This window comes from Nomia melanderi, chromosome 10 (assembly GCF_051020985.1).
Source record: "Nomia melanderi isolate GNS246 chromosome 10, iyNomMela1, whole genome shotgun sequence".
Lineage (NCBI taxonomy): Eukaryota > Metazoa > Arthropoda > Insecta > Hymenoptera > Halictidae > Nomia > Nomia melanderi.
Genome location: NC_135008.1, coordinates 15,785,330 through 15,805,975, shown reverse-complemented (window position 1 = coordinate 15,805,975; position 20,646 = coordinate 15,785,330). Strand labels below are relative to the sequence as shown.

The 20,646-nt window shown below is 31.2% G+C and overlaps 1 protein-coding gene and 1 long non-coding RNA gene across 15 annotated transcripts in view; one reads left to right on the top strand and one right to left on the bottom strand.

The window, feature by feature from the left end:
- Positions 1-20,646, top strand: part of LOC116428670 (uncharacterized) — a 340,086-nt gene that overhangs the window by 308,719 nt on the left and 10,721 nt on the right. For 11 of the 14 annotated variants that reach the window (XM_076371668.1, XM_076371669.1, XM_031980617.2 and 8 more), the window contains 10 exons: positions 2,069-2,158; positions 2,249-2,293; positions 3,036-3,062; positions 3,173-3,208; positions 3,323-3,427; positions 3,983-4,027; positions 6,438-6,500; positions 16,121-16,147; positions 17,005-17,058; positions 19,362-19,388. In XM_076371668.1, the coding sequence (XP_076227783.1) occupies positions 2,069-2,158; positions 2,249-2,293; positions 3,036-3,062; positions 3,173-3,208; positions 3,323-3,427; positions 3,983-4,027; positions 6,438-6,500; positions 16,121-16,147; positions 17,005-17,058; positions 19,362-19,388 (519 nt within the window). The other 3 variants (XM_076371678.1, XM_076371679.1, XM_076371677.1) reach the window with 3 other exon arrangements.
- LOC143175016 (uncharacterized) lies at positions 6,596-10,584 on the bottom strand. The gene is made up of 3 exons (XR_012999581.1): positions 7,291-10,584; positions 6,861-7,167; positions 6,596-6,732 (listed from the first exon to the last, which is right to left on the bottom strand). It is a non-coding gene; the product is annotated as an uncharacterized LOC143175016 (long non-coding RNA).

Below are 20,646 nucleotides of genomic sequence, written 5' to 3'. Positions count from 1 at the left end.
TATTGATAATATTTTATGTTCCAAAAATTTTTAGAAACATATTCTTTTACCCTCCTAGGTAGGTAGACGTAACCCCATAACAGATCAAATTAAAATGTAATTATCGAACCATAATTTGTTTAATTCAAATTACCTTTGTAATTTAAATATTTATTTTAAGAATTCATATTTTATTACGAAGTTCTATAATGACAGTAAATTTTTATTAAATTTCAGTTATTTAAATTTAATGTTGTTTTTATCATTTTCAAATATGCTTTACCAAATCGTTATTTCTAAAATAGGAAAGAAAATACTTTTGCAAAGGGCATCCACACAGAGAAATAATTTCCTATTATTCATAATGAAAGAAATACATAAAGTAAACCTTATAAGTTTGTGTTTATAACGTATACATTTTTTTAGTCATTTAAATATCCAAAATACTTATTCTCTTAAAATTACCTTTACACAAAAAGTAGAGGTCTGAAACAATTTAAAATAATATTTCATGCAAAAAACATTTTATTCAACAAACATAAATATTAAAGTTTGCAGAGAGCCCTACTCTGTCGGACTTCCTGACATATATATGCAAAACGAATGGAACATGAAACGCGGAAAAATTAATAAAAAAGAATGGTATAGCAGCATGAAAAACAAGCAAAACAATCTGTAAAAAGTTTTTCATACAGAAAAAGTAAATACCAAAAAAAATTCTTTACGCATATTGATAATACTGACAAATCTATTTTATCTAAAAATTATTTATGCTGCTTAAGCTGCACTTTTATTCAAAACGAGGTTCAAACACTTTCTCCGTTAGCTCAATTCTTCATGAAATAATCCAATATTCTCTTTCAAAAGTAAAACGCTGTACATTAACAGGGATTTTAAGAAGTACAAGAATATTGATTAACGAGATATAAAATTCCGAGATATGTCAGCAGTGCACGAAATAATATTTACTTGTAAAATTCTTTTTTTTTCATTCATATTGTACGTCGTTGAATAAAATTCTGCATCGAGCCGGTGTGATCGTCCGTGTTTAAAACTCTGGTTGGTTGTAACTCTGATCATTCGACCCGATTCTATCAAATCCCTTTGTTTGACACCAACAACGGCTCACCCCACAGTGATCTAACTCAAAGAATTTTACATTTTACCAAAAAATCTGCTCTCTCATAGCGATTCCTATTAAATGTATTGCTTTGTAAATATTCTTCAAACCTGAAAATAAGTAAATTAATACAATTTAATGAAACTTTTATTTGGTACGAACATTTAAACACATTTTAAAAGTAATATTTTTCACTAACAGGAACTTTCTTTTCCTTTAAAATTACATTTGATTTTTAAATTGTCCATCTATTTACGTGGAAGCAGGATGTATACCTACAGGAATTTTTATCTCGGAAACTGTTTGTTGAATTCTATTAATTTTTGTCTATTTTCATTTAGGATATTTACAATAACATTTTTCTTAATTTAAATATTAATTTTAGAATCTTTTTCTTTAAATTTCGTATTTCAATTTAAATACAATTCTTCATGTTAATTATTTGTATGCGTGCAACTTGTCTGATTTTCTCAAGATACGTATCAAGGTTGCAGCAATACAGTATTTTCACTTTGCATAATTGTATATTCGTCAGAGTTTTTTCTTTCTTCTTCAGTCGCTGTATCATTAACCCTTAGAATTTCAGCCGATTTTGTAACCTACCAGCAACTCCAAGTCATTTTTATAGTACCCCCAGTGAAAACTAAAAATGTTATAATATGATATTTACATGTTTTAATATATAATGTTATGTTATATTATAAATATTATAACATAACATTTTTTTGTATATCTAATAAATACACTAATCATAGGGTAATTTTTTCAATTTTGTTCAGCCAAATATTTAATACTATAAGTGGTGTTGTATTGGAATCTATAGAGTGCAAATGGTTAAAACGTTGGTCTTTACCAACAAAATAAGTATATTTGATCTGTACCAAGAAAATAAGTATATACGTTATTCTTTACCAATTTAATTTTGAATTTTGTTCATATTATATAAATCGGTTAACAACATTTGTTCAGGGTCTCGCTGGTCCAAAAGGTGAGAAAGGCGAAAATGGAGACATTGGGCCACCAGGTCTTATGGGTCCACCAGGCTTACCTGGTCCTCCAGTAAGTAAATTAAATTAAGAATTATTCGTTTGATTACTAATATGCTACCATCCAATCCAATATAAAATTTCACTCCTTCTTGGCAAACAGGGTTATCCTGGAGTAAAAGGTGAAAAAGGAGAGAAAGGTGAATCGGTGAGTTGATCTCTATCATTATTACTTTACGCTCAGCCAGCATAATATTAAACTTCATCATATCGAATCATTTTATCTTCTGTTTCCATTCAATAGTAAGTCAAAGATAATTGATTACTATCAATAGCAGTTATTACTGAATGTAAGGATTATTCGACTGTTAGCATTCGTTAATGGTTTCCGAAAATGTTTAGTACCCGGTCGCAATATAAAATAATTGTATACACCTCGCCCTCAATTTATGCAGCACTTCTTTATACGAAATTAAAATACGTTTTTCTTAATATGTTGATTATACTTCTTTGTTTTTTAATTTTTTATTTTGATAAAACAACAAATAAACAGCATAATCAAAGGAATTTGTACTCTTTGTTATATATTCTAGCGTTTACATTACATCTGTGTTATATTGTATTGTATATTATATATTATATCCGTATATTACAATGGATATTAAATATACTTGTATTTTTTTTTATCACCGTTACACTTTTCGCTTAATATTGTACATTCATATATATTTTCTTACCAACATTTACACAATCTATTTTACTCTCTAAAATAAAACGTCATGAAACATATTCGCTGTGTAAATCGAAGAACGGGTGGGCGTTATGTTTTTTTATATTACGTTTCTTATCAAATCAGAATGGAAACGAAACATGCCTTTTAACAAATCCGTTCAACGACTTAACGATCAAATTTTTGTTTTCATGACGTGCTGTCGGGTTTCTAACAACAGAAATACAAGAAGCTTAGACGAAGACAGGTGCGTATAGTCCAACTATATTCTTTTCTACTGTATTTACTATCAGGAATCACCTAGTCTTCAAATAGAAATCGCAAAAAAATTCATACTAAACTTATATTTTGTTGCAGGGAGACGGTACATTCGAAGTAAATGCCGGCGAAGTGGTGAGTAGAAAAACGTTTAAAATATTTATTTTAATCACACCTTATTTCATAAGGCATTCCAATACTTGAGATACATCTTTAAATATTTGATAATACTTACTTAATTGTATTTAGATAATGGGACCGCCGGGACCACCTGGTCCAGCTGGTACTCCTGGTCTTCAGGGTCCACCGGGTATCAAAGGAGACCGAGGACATGATGGTGCCAAAGGCGATCCTGTCAGTAATCATCGTTTATTATCAAATTCTGTAATGAGAGAATTATCTTCTCCGTAGTGTGCCTCCTCATTTCTACGAACGGTTATACCTTCCTTCAGTGGTTATAATTTAAATAGTGGTGAATATTGATAATGTATATCTCAATAAGTCACGACAAGAAAATGTTCTTTTAATTTTTTCTTCGATCAAGTATTCTCACAAACTATTTATCGGTGAAATTTAAACAATTCATATCTTGGAGTTTGATAAAGTTAAAATATTCACATTGTTTTCGAATATTCTACGTAATTAACACGAATTTAAACGTATAAAATAAATTTAGGATTAAGGAAGGCGATAGAAAAGATTCGTATGAGAACGTAGATAACATTTTAACACGTTTAAACAAAACAAGCAAGAAATCTATTCATTTATGTATTTTTACATAGACTTTTTATCTGTGATTTTAAGTTGCATTAAACATGCTTTTAGAACTTACTCTCAAAAAAGGTAACAAAACAGTGTTTCGCTATATGCAGTGGTACATTTTCATGAATATAATTTTTTACGTTGCAGGGTGAAAAGGGTGCCAAAGGAGATCCTGGTCCAATGGGACTGCCCGTACGTATTTTTCCTCACAGATTAAATTCTTATAGTAAAAATTAAATGTATTCAGTTGGTCGGTCGAACGTATTCAGTGAAGAATAATCTGTAACATGAAATGATTTATATACCTGCTTTGAAAATTTATATAGTTGCTGTGAAACAACGTTATCCGATTTATACTAAATAGATTTCGTATCGTTATTTTGAATTAAATTTTCACAAGAAAAATACATAATAAGAGAGAAAGAAATCTACACACAAAAATATTCGCTACATGTCTTTATAATATGTTAATATTAATATCATGAGTATTACAAAATGTTCTAAGTGAAGTTTTACTAGATCATCCCATAAACTATATGATTGCTTCTGATACGCACATGCGCGCATGGAAATGGATTATGTGAAATTCAAACATAATTCAGTAAGAGAATCTGAAAAAAATAATGGAAATACATGTAAATGTCAATTTTGTGTAACGATGTGCCAGGGTTATGTACATTATTTATTTTATTAATCAGTTGGATATAATTTTGGATAATATTTAAAGTTTTTACTAACTATTATTACTGTAATACGTAAAAGTACGAATATCATTTAGAAGATAACTTCACTTGGAAATACGCTAAATAATTGCGCTACGACTTATTTTTAGTATCAGATCAAACTTTGACATCCACGTGTCATTTGATAACGATTTACAGAGTCATTACATTCAGTTTAATAAAATATAAAAATCTAAACTGGCCAGGTAATAATGTTTAAGTATGAAAAAGGAAATTTGGTATATACTACATACACCTACTGATAATGTAATATCCAGCATATATGTTATGGTGGTGTCTAGAAAGAAGTCCTTGATTTAATATAAATTATGTAGTTGACAATGAACATACAACAGTAGTCCTTTTCTTCCAACTGATGGTAATCTGAATTTGTTTAAATGCGGAGTTTAACAGAATTATTATCTTATAACAAGAACAGTCAACAAAATTTTTGAAAGAATACATATTTTCTTGTTATTTTGAAATGGGGACCGCTTTGCTAATCTCTCTCGCTATCCTAATGACGTTTGGCCAAAATTAGTGGTTCTTGTTTAATGAAGAAGGGATCGCTGTATCAATTTATTGGATTCGGATCTCGAGAGACCAAAGTCTTGTGGTCTCCGACTGGATACTTGATTACTGAAGAATGGATCGCAGTACCAAATTAGAGGATCCGGATCTCGAAAGACCAAAATGTGATCTCCAAGTGGATACTTAATTGACATGGAATACACTTCAGTACCAAATCATTTAATCTGGAATCCGACTCAATGGACCAATATATTAAAAACCATGCTCTATTTTCGAATGAACAGTGTGCAGCAGTTTGGTGGATTCAGGAAACCTGAATTTAATCTCTTGCGCTGGAAAGACGTGCACGCACGTCGAGATGTTTTTGTTCGAATATTGCCAATGACGTCTTATACACATTGACAGTCTTTTTATGTTACACGTACCAGATTGTTTTAAAATGTGCCACTCTACACAAAATTATTAATAAACAAGATTAGTGTACGTACTTACATAAAATAGGTAAAAACAAAATTCTTCGCACAAGACTTTCCCAAATCTTTAAATTAATTTCCAGCGCAAAAGGTTAATTTAATTGAACCAAATGATAAATGTTATAGGTGCTGGGTCTCGGTTATTTATTTAAGCTTACAGAATTTTATTGAATTGAGTATCGTATTCTTTAATATGCTATTATTTAGTTTTCTTATAATTAAGACTTGGCTCTAATCTGAATTCTAAATTCAGCTAAAACTCAACTATGTATTAGGGCTACTATCCGAATTGAGGTAGAATTGGACTTAACTCAAAAGAGATTCGACTTGAACTACGTTTAGACCGATCAAGTTACAAATTTGACAATTTATGTACTAAAGCTACCGTTTGACGACCACTGAGCAATCAAAAATTTCAAATTAATGATATCGTATCGAATACTTTAAATACCTACAACATCTACCATTTTGTGAATTATGTAAAATCTCTTCAAGGATACATTCTCAACAATACGTAGATTGAAAAAATTAATCACTTTTCCCCTTAAACTGGAGAAACCCGTCAAGTGAACATACATACAACATACCGTTGCAATTATAATTCTAAGATAATTAGTTCCTACAATAAATAAACGTTTAAAAAAGATGATTCGTTTCAATGACATAAAGTGACGATAAATACAAGTTTAAACAGTTTAATTTACAATATATATTTCAGAATTCACGATCGATATTGTCAGGTAGAAATCGCGAAAAATTATACTGTTTATGGGATAATCCAGTTGGCCAAATTAATTCGCTCATTCCATTGTATGCCCCGACTTTTCGACATCAAAGTCGATCCACTTGACTTGAAGCATTCATGTTTGTTTATAGGGCCCCATGGGACTGAGAGGAGAATCTGGAAAACCCGGGGATTCCGGGAAACCTGGTGTTATGGTAAGAACGCGGACCTCTCGCTCCTAACGTCATCGTTAATTGGCCTCGCTGCTGAATCATTGATAGCCATTCACTAACGACCAGTGTAATCGATTGTCGCTTTTCCGACAAGGCGTCGTACTTCTTCGTAACCTCGGCGAGCTCCTTGATTGCCTCTTAAATATGTTCTGTCGTTTATAAATTCACCGTGCGTGAACAATCGTCGTTCGACAATAGTCGGGCAACACGCATACTAAGATCGTAACGGAAAAGAGAGAAAAAAAGAAAAAAAGAAAAGAAAAGAAAAGAAACGATTCGTGAGACAAACGTGCAAACATTGCATATACCTCGTAGAGATGTGTGTTCATGTTGACGACTCACCGAAAGTTTTCAGCATTCTATATATATAACGAGATTCAAGATTCAGTCATATCGCTAGCGTTTATCCGATAAGGTGTAATTTTGCGTGAATGAATGTTAGTAAATTGCATTCGAGCTGTTATTTTAGACCGCGAAGCGCGAACTCTTTAAGTATCAGCTGATGGATTCGACAGGTTGACTGCCGTTTGTTATCAATCAACGGCTGCTACGATACTTCAGGGTTGAACGACGATAAAGAGTCAGAATGACCGTCCGTTATCGAGATAACAGATACGGTTGTGATATCACTCGCACGCGATACCTGGCACTAATGGACAATTTTAACCGTAAGAGAAAGTTAACTTCGTCACGTAAACGAGAACATAACGCAGAACGAATAAGTCGCAACTAATGTGTATTGATTTTACATAATTAAGACGATTGTACTTACGGTATGACAGGTACATAGACACACGTGTGCAAACCGCAGATATTGCAAATGGAAAACAATAACTGTCTCATTTCAATTTGTGGGTACTGTGTTGATGTGTGACAAGGGTGATGTTTTGGGGAAAACAAGTGTCTTCCATAAATATTTAATATTTACGAGTAAAATCGTTCGATGTTCTTTTTTCCTTTTTCGATATTGAATCGCCAATATGTATCCTATATCGGTGTTGTATACTTATTTATCCAACGTAATGATTAGCTGATGATCGCACTACCATCCGTCCTATTAACATATTCGATACCTCCGCCTGTGTAATTACATATCTGCGTACACTGAGGAAAAAATGTTGATTTAAGTAACGGAATATATTTAGTGGTACAAATCACAACACGGTATAACAAAAACACGTAGTAACTTTTACTTCCAAGCATTCTTCGGTTAATCCATGAAACAGCGAAACGGATGTTCCGATCGAATTTTTTTCAATGGCATTCATTTTTCTGTGTAGCACAGAAACTTTGACCGATGCTTCTAAAGAATTCTGTGATACGTGTTTTAGCGTCGTAAATTACTTTCCATGGCACGGTTACGTTACTTAATTGTAAACCATGTAATTATAAACCATCTGATCCCTTCGATTATGTACATTTTTTCTCAGTGTATTCGACCGATTCTGTTTATTTCTCCAGCAAACGTGTACTCTTCATTGTATCACAATTTCATTCTTCGTGACCCTTTACGTTACTGTCTATTCGTCTTTGCATTCTTCATACCCTTATCAATTTCTTTCGAATCCGATATTCGCCGTATATCCTGTAAGTTTCAACTCACCGCTTCGTACTTGAAAACCACTCACTTTAAAATGTAACCTTGCATACAGTAGTAGTTTGTCCATTCTCACAATCTGTTTTGTTCCCATTCGACATTTCATTTTACACGATGTTCCGCATACGCATTGTAGTATGTAGATGAACTGATTTCCCATGGAACCGGATGTATATGTAATAAACAGTAGTTACAAAGAGCTTGCATTGGTGAAGATACAAACAGTGAGATTACCAATCGTACATAAGAACACAATTGTCTTTTTAAGCCAACGACGCGGTGATCATAAACCCTGAATTTAGACCACTGTATAGGAGTTCTCAGATTTTTATCGTCAAAATATTATCGTGCATAATGTTTTAATGAAACTTCGCAGTATGAAATAGTCGAAATTATTTGAAACGTATGCATCCTTTCAGAAAGGTTCTTTTCGTCATCGAAGATTTGCGTTTGGGACGCGAAATTATTATTCCAATTTTAGGAATAAAAAGTTGGTAAATTAAGTAACTGGGAAACGAAAGGGGCACAATGAAACTATTGAATACAAACGTTGCTTAATTTTTTATAAGAAGTAATATGCGACTAATAGAATAAATAAATAATATCAAATGAATACAACAATAAATAACGAGAAGTAATCGATAAGAGGCAACTCACAAATGTACTTTCAAAGATTAGTCGAGAGTAAAAAAATTTTTATTTTCATTCATTATTATTTATTTCGCCTCCATTTCTGTCGCGGTGTTTTATGTACCAATATAGCTTGAGAAATGAATTAAAAAGATATTATACGAGCTTAACAGTTTAATTTAATACAACTTGTATGATAAAATTTGAGATTGAAATGCAAACAAAACATGTGTTGCTAAAAGAAAAATTAAGCAACTTTTATATTTAACGTTTTCACTGTATCTATTTCGTTTTTTAATTTTTTTATTTATCACGTTATCATTTGCCGAATTTGAAAGGTTATATCGCATAGACATAAATTTTCATTAAGAAAGAATAGACGTGTCAAATAATTTTAATTATATTTTTGTGAAATTTCAGCAAAACGATATGTATCGATTAAGTGATGTGTTCTAACAGCAATGCCCATAGACGACTTTTTTTTATACTCGTTATTTTTTTCATTAGCATCAAATTTTTTTCCTGTATATGTATAATTGATTTATATATTTTATTTGTCGTATATGTTTAGCAAGCGTTGAGACTGAGTCAGCGATTCTAATATTGATACGGAATATTGGTCTCTACGTAAGTAAGTACATCAAAGGTGACGAATGAAACTTTTTTCTTGATATCTTTTTTTTTCACCGTACATTTTATTTTAATAAAAAAAGTCTATTATACTCGTCTCGTTGATTTTGTCTCAACATCAACCACATGATACATGAATGGCTATATTGCAAGATGTGTATTAACATTTTAAAGGCAACCTTAGAAACTCGTGAAAAATATGCATAAAAATTACATCTTATCAAATTACCAGTCCTTCCGTTTGATATTGTTTGCAGTTAAAAGAAATTGAAAGTAATAGAGATGAACGCATCATACTTTGCAATTGTACAACCGAAAAGTTGATGATTCTACCAGCAACAGAAATCAGTAATATAATATTATATAAATATTTTATCCATAGTATGGTTTGGTTCAAGCCAATTACTTAAAACATGTACAAATTGTTTCAATGCAGTTAAATCGTACTGAAATTAAAATTAGTTTAGAATTGTAGTAAACTCTCATTTGATTTTTATAAAATGATGTGGTCCATGCAACTGAATGAGTTTCATATATCTATTGACACAATTAATTGCATTGCGGACTGATTATTTTAAGACTGATATTATATATTTTTCCTTTTACTGCAATCTTTATTTTATTTATTTTTATTGCTAAGTGAATGTGTCTACCATTTCTTAGTAAAATATCGTAACCGAGGTTCGCCTTTATTATATTATTCTAGTGTAATATACTTTGTACACAATACGATATAAGTTGATGAATGAAATAATAAGGAGCCAACTGTGTAACGAACTATTGTGTTAATAGCATTTATTCTTAATACAGCTGAGCAATATGTAAACATACAATATGCACAACAAAAATTGGTCATCTTATTTATTTCCGATATCATGACATGTACATACATGATAGGTACATATTATAAACCAATATATTTATAAAAAATATTCTACATTTTTGAAAAATGATTGTCAACTGAAATATAACTTTTAATTTTTTTTTACGAATTATTAAAGTAACTACTTCGGTATACATAAAAATCAATCCATTTATAAATCAAATTTAATTTAATACAACATAGTAAATTTCATTACAAAACACATATAGTATATTTTTTATAAGTTCTTTTTCTCGATGTTTTGTAAACCATTTTTAATATCTTGAATGAAAATCTATTTTTTTAATAGAAAGATAAATTCACTTACAACTTGTTTAAGAAATTTTTAAATATAGTTCAAAAAACATTTTGTATAAACATACAATTATAAATATTATAATTGTAAAATGTGTTCAGTTTGCCGTCCTTGACTTTGGAAGTACTTCTGAATGACCTTACTTCCATGAATTTTTTTAGGTAGTATGTTAAAAGATAATTTTTATGCAGATTTAATTCATTTTGACAGCATTAATGAAGAAGCGTCGGCGGATTGTAAATAAGTACATATTCATTAGTAAAAACGATAAAAAATTCTGTTTTCTACCTCGTCTTTAGTTTTAATAAAAAGAAAGCATATCTATTTTTTAATGCTTGCCAAGTTAGTCTATGTGTTTGTAAGAAGATAATGAACCGGAATGATAGGATTCTATTAAAGGAAACTAAAAGTGATTTTGAAAATCATGAAAGAAAATGATTGAAGCAAAATGTTCTATGGATATTTCGTATGAGTTATTAGCTCTCTTGATTATAAAAAAAATTGTTTAAAATATTCAGTTGGTCCAATATGAACAGAAGTAATTGAAATGATTCATAGGTTGTATTATTCACTCTGTAATCTACTTGTATAGTGTTTAATTATAAGTTTTCATATTACAAAAATAGCTAAAACTTAGAGATCTATCCTGGAATTAGTTGATCTGAATGGTATTTGAATGTTCACAGATTTCGTTGTGAAATATACAAATAATTAATTATAACCAGAAATCATATTTGAATTATAATTAAATAAAATCGTAAATAATATTCTGTTCCAGGAAGATTTTATATTATATTTAAGAAGTTCAAGAACAGTTTAAGAAGTTTTAGATAAGTCTGCTTTATTAGTTAAACAGAAGTGTTTCTCATTCGCTTTAAAAATTTACTAAAACATATTTTCTCTTCATTTTTTAATGTAGAAACATTTTCTTTTCGGTTGTACTTTTCGTGAAATATCTTCTGTATTTAATCGACATCGTATAGATAACATCAGATGATTTTTGTACCAGGCGAAGGTGTGTATCCATCCGAGTGTTAACATTTGTATGCATATATTAATACATATATATGTGTGTGCTTTAATGTTACATTCTATGTAACATCATTTAAATTGTTTGGTTCTAGAATTTATTATGACCTTTTTTTTCTATCATTTCCATTATCACGTTTCGTTAATCGCTGTAACGAGTGTTGCTTTTAATAACTTCTCCACTAATAATGTTCTTAAATTGCAGTTAAAATTCTTTTGTTAAGAATCTTATGTTTTATGTTAAAAGATGTATCAATTTTCGTTAGATTTAAAGGGAAAATTTAAAAACTAACAAATAAAGTCAATAAAAAGGGGCAAGGGTTTCGAATATTTTATAGACATTAAGGAAATAAATAAAAAAACAGAATCATCGTTATGATGACTATGATTATTATGATTAATATAATAGCGATGTTTACTTCATTATATGCGTAGTAAATGTTTACAGACTTTCATAAAGTCATATTTTCCGTACATTTGTATTTTAATTTTAATTAAAAAATTCATGAATGTCCATAAAATGTACAACAGCCTTGCTTCTTATGTTAAGTAATTAAATATTGTCTAGGACCTAACCCAGACTTCTATGATTAATTATTATATTTCGACGAATCTTAAGTTCGTTAAAAATTTTAATGAAAAAATTGTCTGACTTGCATTGATATCGGCCGATATCAAAATATTTAAGTAAACGTTGATTTGAGAAAATGTCACTGCACTCTCTAATTATCCTATTAATCAAAATCTTGTTACACCGCAACGAAACGTACGAGCGTGAGTCAATAAATTACCAGCCTTCACGCCTCCAGAAAAATAGCAGACTTTCTTTTATTGTCAACGTAAACTTTGTCACTTCTGCTTGAAATATAATGTACCATTCAATAATTTCAGGCAAGATCAATATAACAGATGACAGAGTTTTTCTGCAGAAGCCTTGTGGAGTACTTTTAATTTTCATGTTTTCAATTCAAGTTTTCATATGCACATTGAAAATTAACATAAAGGTACTTAACTTCAACACAATATAGATGGTACTAATTGAACCTAACTAAGACCTGCGAAAACATTTTTCTAACATCCATAGACACTGGCAGTGATGAAAGGATTAATCAGTTTAATATCCTGTAATATGTATTATTGCCATGCGATATAATTATAACTATTTATATACTTATTATATTTATATCTTTCAGGGGAAAAGGGGCAGGTAATATACTCATTGACTGACACTCGTAAACATTAATAAGCATTTTACAATGCTGACAGAACTTATACTGTTTCAGTGAGACAAAGTAAATCTTTCAAACACTAGATCCCATTTGAACTTCATAACTCTACAAATTATTGATTTATTATCGAAAACAAATTAATTTTCTATAATAGAAGTATAGCAAAAGTTCTGTAAGACAATATGACGTACTTAAGTAATTTCAAATCTGTACATTTTTCGTTAACGAAGTATATCATTTTATTTTTCTCGGAGAGCATATTTTCAATTAAATTTCTATTAAGCATCGGGTCATCTCATACGTAAATTTGCTATTTTACGTTAATTGTTAACCTTCATCCGCCCCTTAAAAACAATTACAGCAAAAATTAATCTCGATTTGTGTCGAAAGAGACCCTAGGGCCAGATCAAGGTTAATGTAAAATACGAATATCCAGATTTATTTATAATTGCCAACGTATTGACCGTTGTTTCCTACGATCGTTTTCGACCTGTCGGATAATCTTAAAATTCGCTTTTCAAAAAATCAACGTGTCGAATTAAGAACTCATTCGATGGCAATTTCAAGCGTTCATCGTAGCCATCAAATTCTTAATTGGTTTAAAAATATTATCGGTATCCACTGCAAATCATCATTCGGTTTTTAATACGTTGAAGTACTAAATACAGATTGGTAGATTGGTTCAAGGAATCAAGTCTGATTGTGAGACACAGTATTAGTAGTAGTGGTGGCAAATATGTTCAGTGATGTACGATACGTATCAGCATCTGTGACTGCAAGTGAACGAATACCCTTATTTGCGAGCCTAGTTGTGCTTGCAGTACACAGAATGCCGCTCGCTCGCTCGCTTTCATTCGGTCGAGTACGAGGAACATTGAATTGTACAGTGTAGAATAATATCGGCGTCGTGAAACGCGGCGTTAACTATGTTTCATTTGTCTCGAACGAGAGATATCTCCCTTTTCCCTGTTTATACCCTAATCTAAAGAAAACGTAGATTAATGCGAATAGTTTTAATAAGATAACAGGATAAGTGAAAGTGCGGAGCTTTTCGTATAATTGAAGCTCTTTAGTTATAACGTTTATGCGAGTAAAGCATACATTATATTTGTGAACGTGCACGCAGTACATGGATAGTCATCCATAACACATGGTCATACATGGATTAATGAAAAATAAACGAAAAACAATTGATCGGTACATAATGTGCGTGTATAATTTGTGTATACGTGTGTGTATATATATACACAGTGATGCCCAGTTAAATTTTAAAGCAGTCTGCTCGGTTAAATTTTAACGAACCATCCTCACTCTTCCCCACTACTCGCTGTCTCGAGCTCAGTGTAATGTGATCCCAGTAGACAGGGACAGAAAATGAATACAATGAGCATAAGGGAAACAGGCACACATAAGGTGCCGGTACAGCAATCGTGCAGTGATGAAAATTTCAGTTTTAGTAATTTGAATCCTACCTTTTCAAATGTAGTATCAGTGATTTATTGAGATTCTCCTGATTAAAATGAGTCCAAACATAATGTAAATCGGTCTAGTTTTATCGATTTGGGATAAATGAACCTTTAATTTCGTTAATTACAAAGTCGGTAAAATTTTTCAGTTCAATTTACGTCGTGTTTGGGCTCATTTTTATCAAAAAAATGTCAACAATCCATTGGTACCACATTTGAGAAGGTAAGGTTAAAATCACTGCAGCTGAAATTTTCTTCGTGGTATGTTTATATCTGACGCGTGTGGCATCACTTTGAAGCCCCCCGTCTCGACCCTCGATGCTCTACAGACTGTTTATCCCGCTTCTGCTCACTATATCGATTCTCTCTCTTTGTCAGAGATAGCTACTCTACTCGCGAGAATTGTAATGCTGAGTTGTGACATTTTAAAATTGAACCGAGCATCACTGTATATAGAACATATACATATATACACGCGTAGGTGGATGTGTGTGTACACATATATATACATGCATGATACTAAACAAGCATAAAGGTATGCGGAACAGCATATGGATTTATTTCGTGCGTGCGTATGTGTGAATTGATTGTAAAACGGCGCGCTTGGTAATTAACGAGAGAAAATTGCAGAGAAGAATACGACGGCGTAATTGCGTATATGAATACTCTGAGTCTAACAATTTTGTTTTACATTGTCCCAATTAATAAACAGAATGTGCATGTGCCTGTATCCTTTGCTTCTATACGATGCCCTTCAAAATTCAACGCTTCACATATCTTGTAGTGGACATACCGCTTTGCATTTTGCCTTAGGCTGCGATCCGACGATCATTTGTTTAACTATACTGTTACTACAAACCCTCTTTATATTTCTTCTTCGTTTTAACCACGAGTCTGCTCCTCTCGCGAACAATCGATTTATAACACGACCATCAAAACGAGAATTAACACGTGTTGATTTGCTGTAACCACGACAATAACGTAATTGTTGCTACGTTGCGCCATCGTTCTCTTTTTTTTTTGTTTTTCTTCAACTCGATTAAGCTCCCTTTCTTTCTATTCCCCCTTGCCTGACGTCCGTCATTTGTATCCCTGCCTCGCTCGTAAACTTTATGCCGCATCGGAATTTTTCATATTCGTCATGCGACGTTTGTCGACAGATCTTCTCACAATGAAGAACAATTCAGCGCAACAATTGAAAATATATCAACCCTTTATGACGAAGTGTTAGCAGCTTTCGAACGCCTAATTTTTCTATTGTTTCTCGAATTATCAATGTAACTTCGACCTGTAAACACGGTTCGCTTATGCGAGGAAATTACCGTTATTATCTTGAGGCAAAAAATCAATTCAAACTGTGAACGATGTTTATTGTGTCTTATTGCAATATTTGAAGCTTTCTTTAAACATTTTCGAAGAGATGGTTATGTATCACAAAGGGTTGAAACAAAATATGAAAAATTTCCTTGCTTTTCTTTCTCGTTGATACTGATCATCGTCGGTATTAAATGTGATTGTCGTAAAAAAGATATAAACTCGATGCAAGGATTTCTGAAAGATAAAAAAGAATAATATTAGCTTATTACACGCCTCTGTCAAAGAGTGTAACCTTGATAAAAATGCTTGAAAAGGATGATTTATTTCTTTATGTGCATACAACTATGCCTTTGGAAGTGCTAAAGTTAGGTAGAGCTTGGCAGGATACAATATTGCTGCGAATGACGATGTAGTGGGCGTCTATTTAAGTTCCTCAGTAATCAATGACATTTAAATCAGCGTATTCGATACCAATTAATCGTCAGGTGACATCAACGAATCTGACACGGTTTCCTCTACCTTTCAGGGGCCACCAGGATTAGACGGCATGAAGGTGAGCAATCTTCGGGGTGACCCGTTTAATCATATATTATATTTATGATTTTCGGATCCACAATTTCTACGCTCCACCCCTTGATTTCATCTTTCGGGCGTAAATTAACTGGTTTCGAGCTTGACGGTACTTAGAATGAATACTAACCCTGGCAAAAGGATTTTGATCACACACAGTTCGAGCTAACTAAAAGCGAGTAATTATATCTTGAACTTAAAAATACTATTACACCCGTATACGTAAGATAGATTGAACAATAATATTAACTTTATATGAAGTATCTGATAACAATATAACAAGAACTTCAATTTATTATAAAAAAAGGAAAAAATAGTAAAAGAATGAAATATATCCAGAAAGGTATCTACATTTGAAGGAAAGACATGAATAATATAGTTTCAATTACCAGTGAAGTATAACAATAGCGAGTTATTTGCTACAGCAGTCTTATAACAATGAAAAGATTAAATGAATAGTTCTGACTTGAATTACACATATAGACCTATAAAAGACAAAATTAAAGAAATTAATATATGAAACAGATCTTGAAATAAAAATGAAAATTAATCTGTTACTTCTTATTCCAGACCTTCCAATTGATGAAAAACTTCTTTCTATATTTTATCCATTTGCTTTGTACAATTTGGTGATACATAAAAGTTTTTATTATTTTGTTATTATTTACTTTATATAATGCTAATCAAATTATCCTATCTGCTTTAGACATATTTTATATGATAGTGTTTCACATTTCTAAGATATAATTACTTTTAGGTAGCTTCATTCGACTGAAAACTATTTGTCAAGGATAGTATTATACGAAGAACAGTGTTCGTTATGTTCCTTCATACTTACAGGGTGCACAAGGAGAACCAGGCATGAAGGGTGAAAGGGGGGACCCTGGACTACCTGTAAGTGTTCTCACATATCTAAAAAGTATTATTAACCCTTTACCCTCCAATCGTCACTATCAGTGCCCAGTTGATTTAATACATATAAAATTATAAAATTTAATATTTCATAATAATCTTTGTACAATGCATCAATATGTTAAATATTCAAATAAAATAGCTTTGTTCCTTAATTTATGTGTGATTTCTCGTTAAATTAGTTTTAAGAAACGTCATTTATATCTCATGAGAAAATGTTAAGTATTTCTAGTGACAAACTTTTGGAGTGCAAAGGTTTAAAACTGTTCCAGGAAATAAGTTAACGGTTTTTCAAACGTATCGTCTATGATCATTAAAAATTACCAATTTTCATTTGTTACTGTATGTAATACACGTACAAACTTCTATAAGCTTTTTGACGAACAAACAATTTGTTGGAAATCTTAACTTACTTCCCAAAACATCTGTTTGAATGCGTTTATATCTTTTGATACAAATGCGTTGTGGTAATTTATAATTTGCAACTAAAGCTCTGGTTGATGTATATTTTACATGACATGTACACGTTTAAAATGTAGATAAACTTTTAAATGTTGAAAGACTTTATGTTTATAAATTTATTTTCAAAAACGAACTAAACGAATATTTGATTAGTCATTTACAAATAATTATAAATGTCTAAATGCTTTTTATAATCAGACAATCATGAATAGTATCAAAATATATTTATATGTATAACATAATTATACTATATATATATTATATATTTCAATACATATTTAATACATGTAGATTCCACAAACTTTAAATACTATGTTTAAATATTTAATGTTCCAACATTCATCCTATATTCCCTTTTCTTACTAAAAAAACCATTTGATAATAAATCTATATAGTAAAATATGTTTCAACACACTTTTAGTATATGACGTACTATTATTATGTAAAGCTTCTACATTTGTAAATTGTAACAGTTGGAAAATAATTTCAAAAAAACGTTTAACAAAACAATTTCATAAACAGATACATTAATCATTTGAAAAAAAGATGAAATACGATACGTATTTTTGCATTCAAAAAAATAGACAAATAAGTATGCAGAGGTTTAACACTAAACGTACTAACACTTTATACACAGCTATTTCTAATGTAAATAGTCGAATAACTGAGTATAAAATAAAAGTAAACAAGTTAGACGATCAATTTTTTTAATGAAAATAGAAATAGAAGGAAAGATATAAATTGAAGAGCCGATTAATCGGACAGTATAGGAATTAATATGAAGTTAAATGGACGACAGAAAACGCAGAATATTCAATCAAATTTTAAAATCGGTCATTTGGACGGTTGCGGTACGTTTAGCGTTAAAAAAGAACGTTGAAATAGTCGTTTACGTGAAATTATAAATGACCAATTACACCTATAAACCTGTAAACAGATAATCCGGAGCTTTAGTAGCTACTGAGCGACAATTTTTCGTCGCGTATAAAGGTAATTCAACTTTAACACATTATAAGCATAATTACAGTATTTTTAGTAGACATTCAAAACAATATGACTGTCTCTGTAGCCAAAAATCAATTTTTCAGAATTCTTAAAGAAATTAAATAATCTGTTCAATTAAAGATAAAGTATTTACTATAATAATAAATACAACAGGATTATTAAAAAATAAAAAATGAATACGTAAACTCGTCGTGAATATAAATAATAATAAATATTAAGAGTAAATCATATATAGTAATAATATAGTTTGAATAACTAATAATAGCAGTAATCCTTTATTGTTGTTAGTAGCTCTATATAAAATAATTACCATTTTTGTGTGGAATTACTAAAAACCATTTCAATATTACTAGAAAATGAGTTATCTTCATTTATTTGAATGTTAGACTTTTGACCAGAAAAGCTATGATTTTGCCCACTGTACGGCATACAATGTGTTAAAATTTTACGTTAACATTTGCGTTATTTTCATAAATATTAGGTTGTCCTAAGTTCATGCCGTGGTGTGTTTATATTTCTCGTGTTACGTTTTGTAATCACAAAGCGATACGAGTTTGAACTGCTTCAGTTTAGTCAGTGGAAAGTATTCGAGAGCGACAGGTTGTAAAGTTACAAGAATGTTATATTTAATAAAATATTATTCTATATCGTAAAAAATAAACGGTAATGCAGGAACTTATGGAGCGACCTAATAGATCTTCCGTAGAATTTGAATTTCCTGAATCATTAAAGATTCGCGGACGGAACGATATCTCGTTCGTACAGAACTCAATTATGCTGCCACCGAGATGCCAACGATGTATTCTATTTGTCCCCAGGGTACTGATGGAATTCCTGGCACGCAGGTACAGTCGCATTCGATTATCGCTCGTCCCTTGGTGTGACTGCGACACAGTCTAACCACTCTGGGGTAACGACGATACATCTGCCTGATCTACCCCAGGATACCCCCATCTCTTCACTTCTTTCGCATGAAAATGGGAGAGTAAACCTACGTTCTGCGCCTCTCTCCCTCTTTACACCGACGATACTTAACAATAGTTTTTTCCTTATCCAGTCAAATGTTCTTGCTGGCACGTACTTAAGAAGGGATTTCATTTATTAACGACTATTTCCTTGACGATTTTACTGTCCACACGAACACAGTTAATTTTACTTAATACACAGAGACGTATTTTTATATCTGAAACGTGTATTGTTTTACGCGTGATAGCAGGAAATCTATCGTTGAACAAAGTTCCTAAAGACTATGATTTCGAATATTTCACCTTTCGAGCTGTAAACGTTGAACAATTTTGAAGGTGTTCCTATATTTCTGGTACGTTGATAATGGAACTATTGTGTTACGGCTAGAGTTGTTTTTATATAGTACATGTATCTATACTAGCAGAGGTAGTCATTTCGTTTAATTTGAATGTATTCATTAATACTAGAACTACCGAGTGGTTGATACAATTAATATGTAACTCTTATAAAGATTGTAATGATCGTTTTTTTTCGATTCCTTCATATATTCATTATAGTATTTAAGTGAAACTTTCTATTTTTAAAATTGTTTCGGGTATATAACGCTTTTAAGATATCAAAAATTGCGAAATAAGAAAACTGAAATTCGTCATTTTGGTAGGTGCGGTAGTTCCAGTGTTAAAAAATACGGAAACATTATGTTTATCAATGTTGTACGATATCAAGGAGACTATAATATGTCAGTAATCATTTTTTTATGAGTAGAACGGCATTGGAGATTTTAAGGTCGACATCATTTTTTTAAATGGCATGATGTAACTTATTCTCGCAGTCCTCTTGTTCTTATTAACAGTACAGCAATGTTTAGAGGATTCTAACACGTACACATAGTATAAGGTCATTCGACACTAGACAAGGTTAAAGCAATCATTTCTTCGTTATAAAAGTTACCATACTTTTCACCATCAAGAATTACACGGATGATAGGTATTTTGAAAATCGTGATGAATTTTGTCTAACGGAAATGTACTTGAATTTATTTTGATGGTACAAGCCGATGCTGAAATTTAGAGTAAATATCAAATTGTTAATAGAATGATAACAAACATAAGAAGGAATACATACCTGTAAACAAGT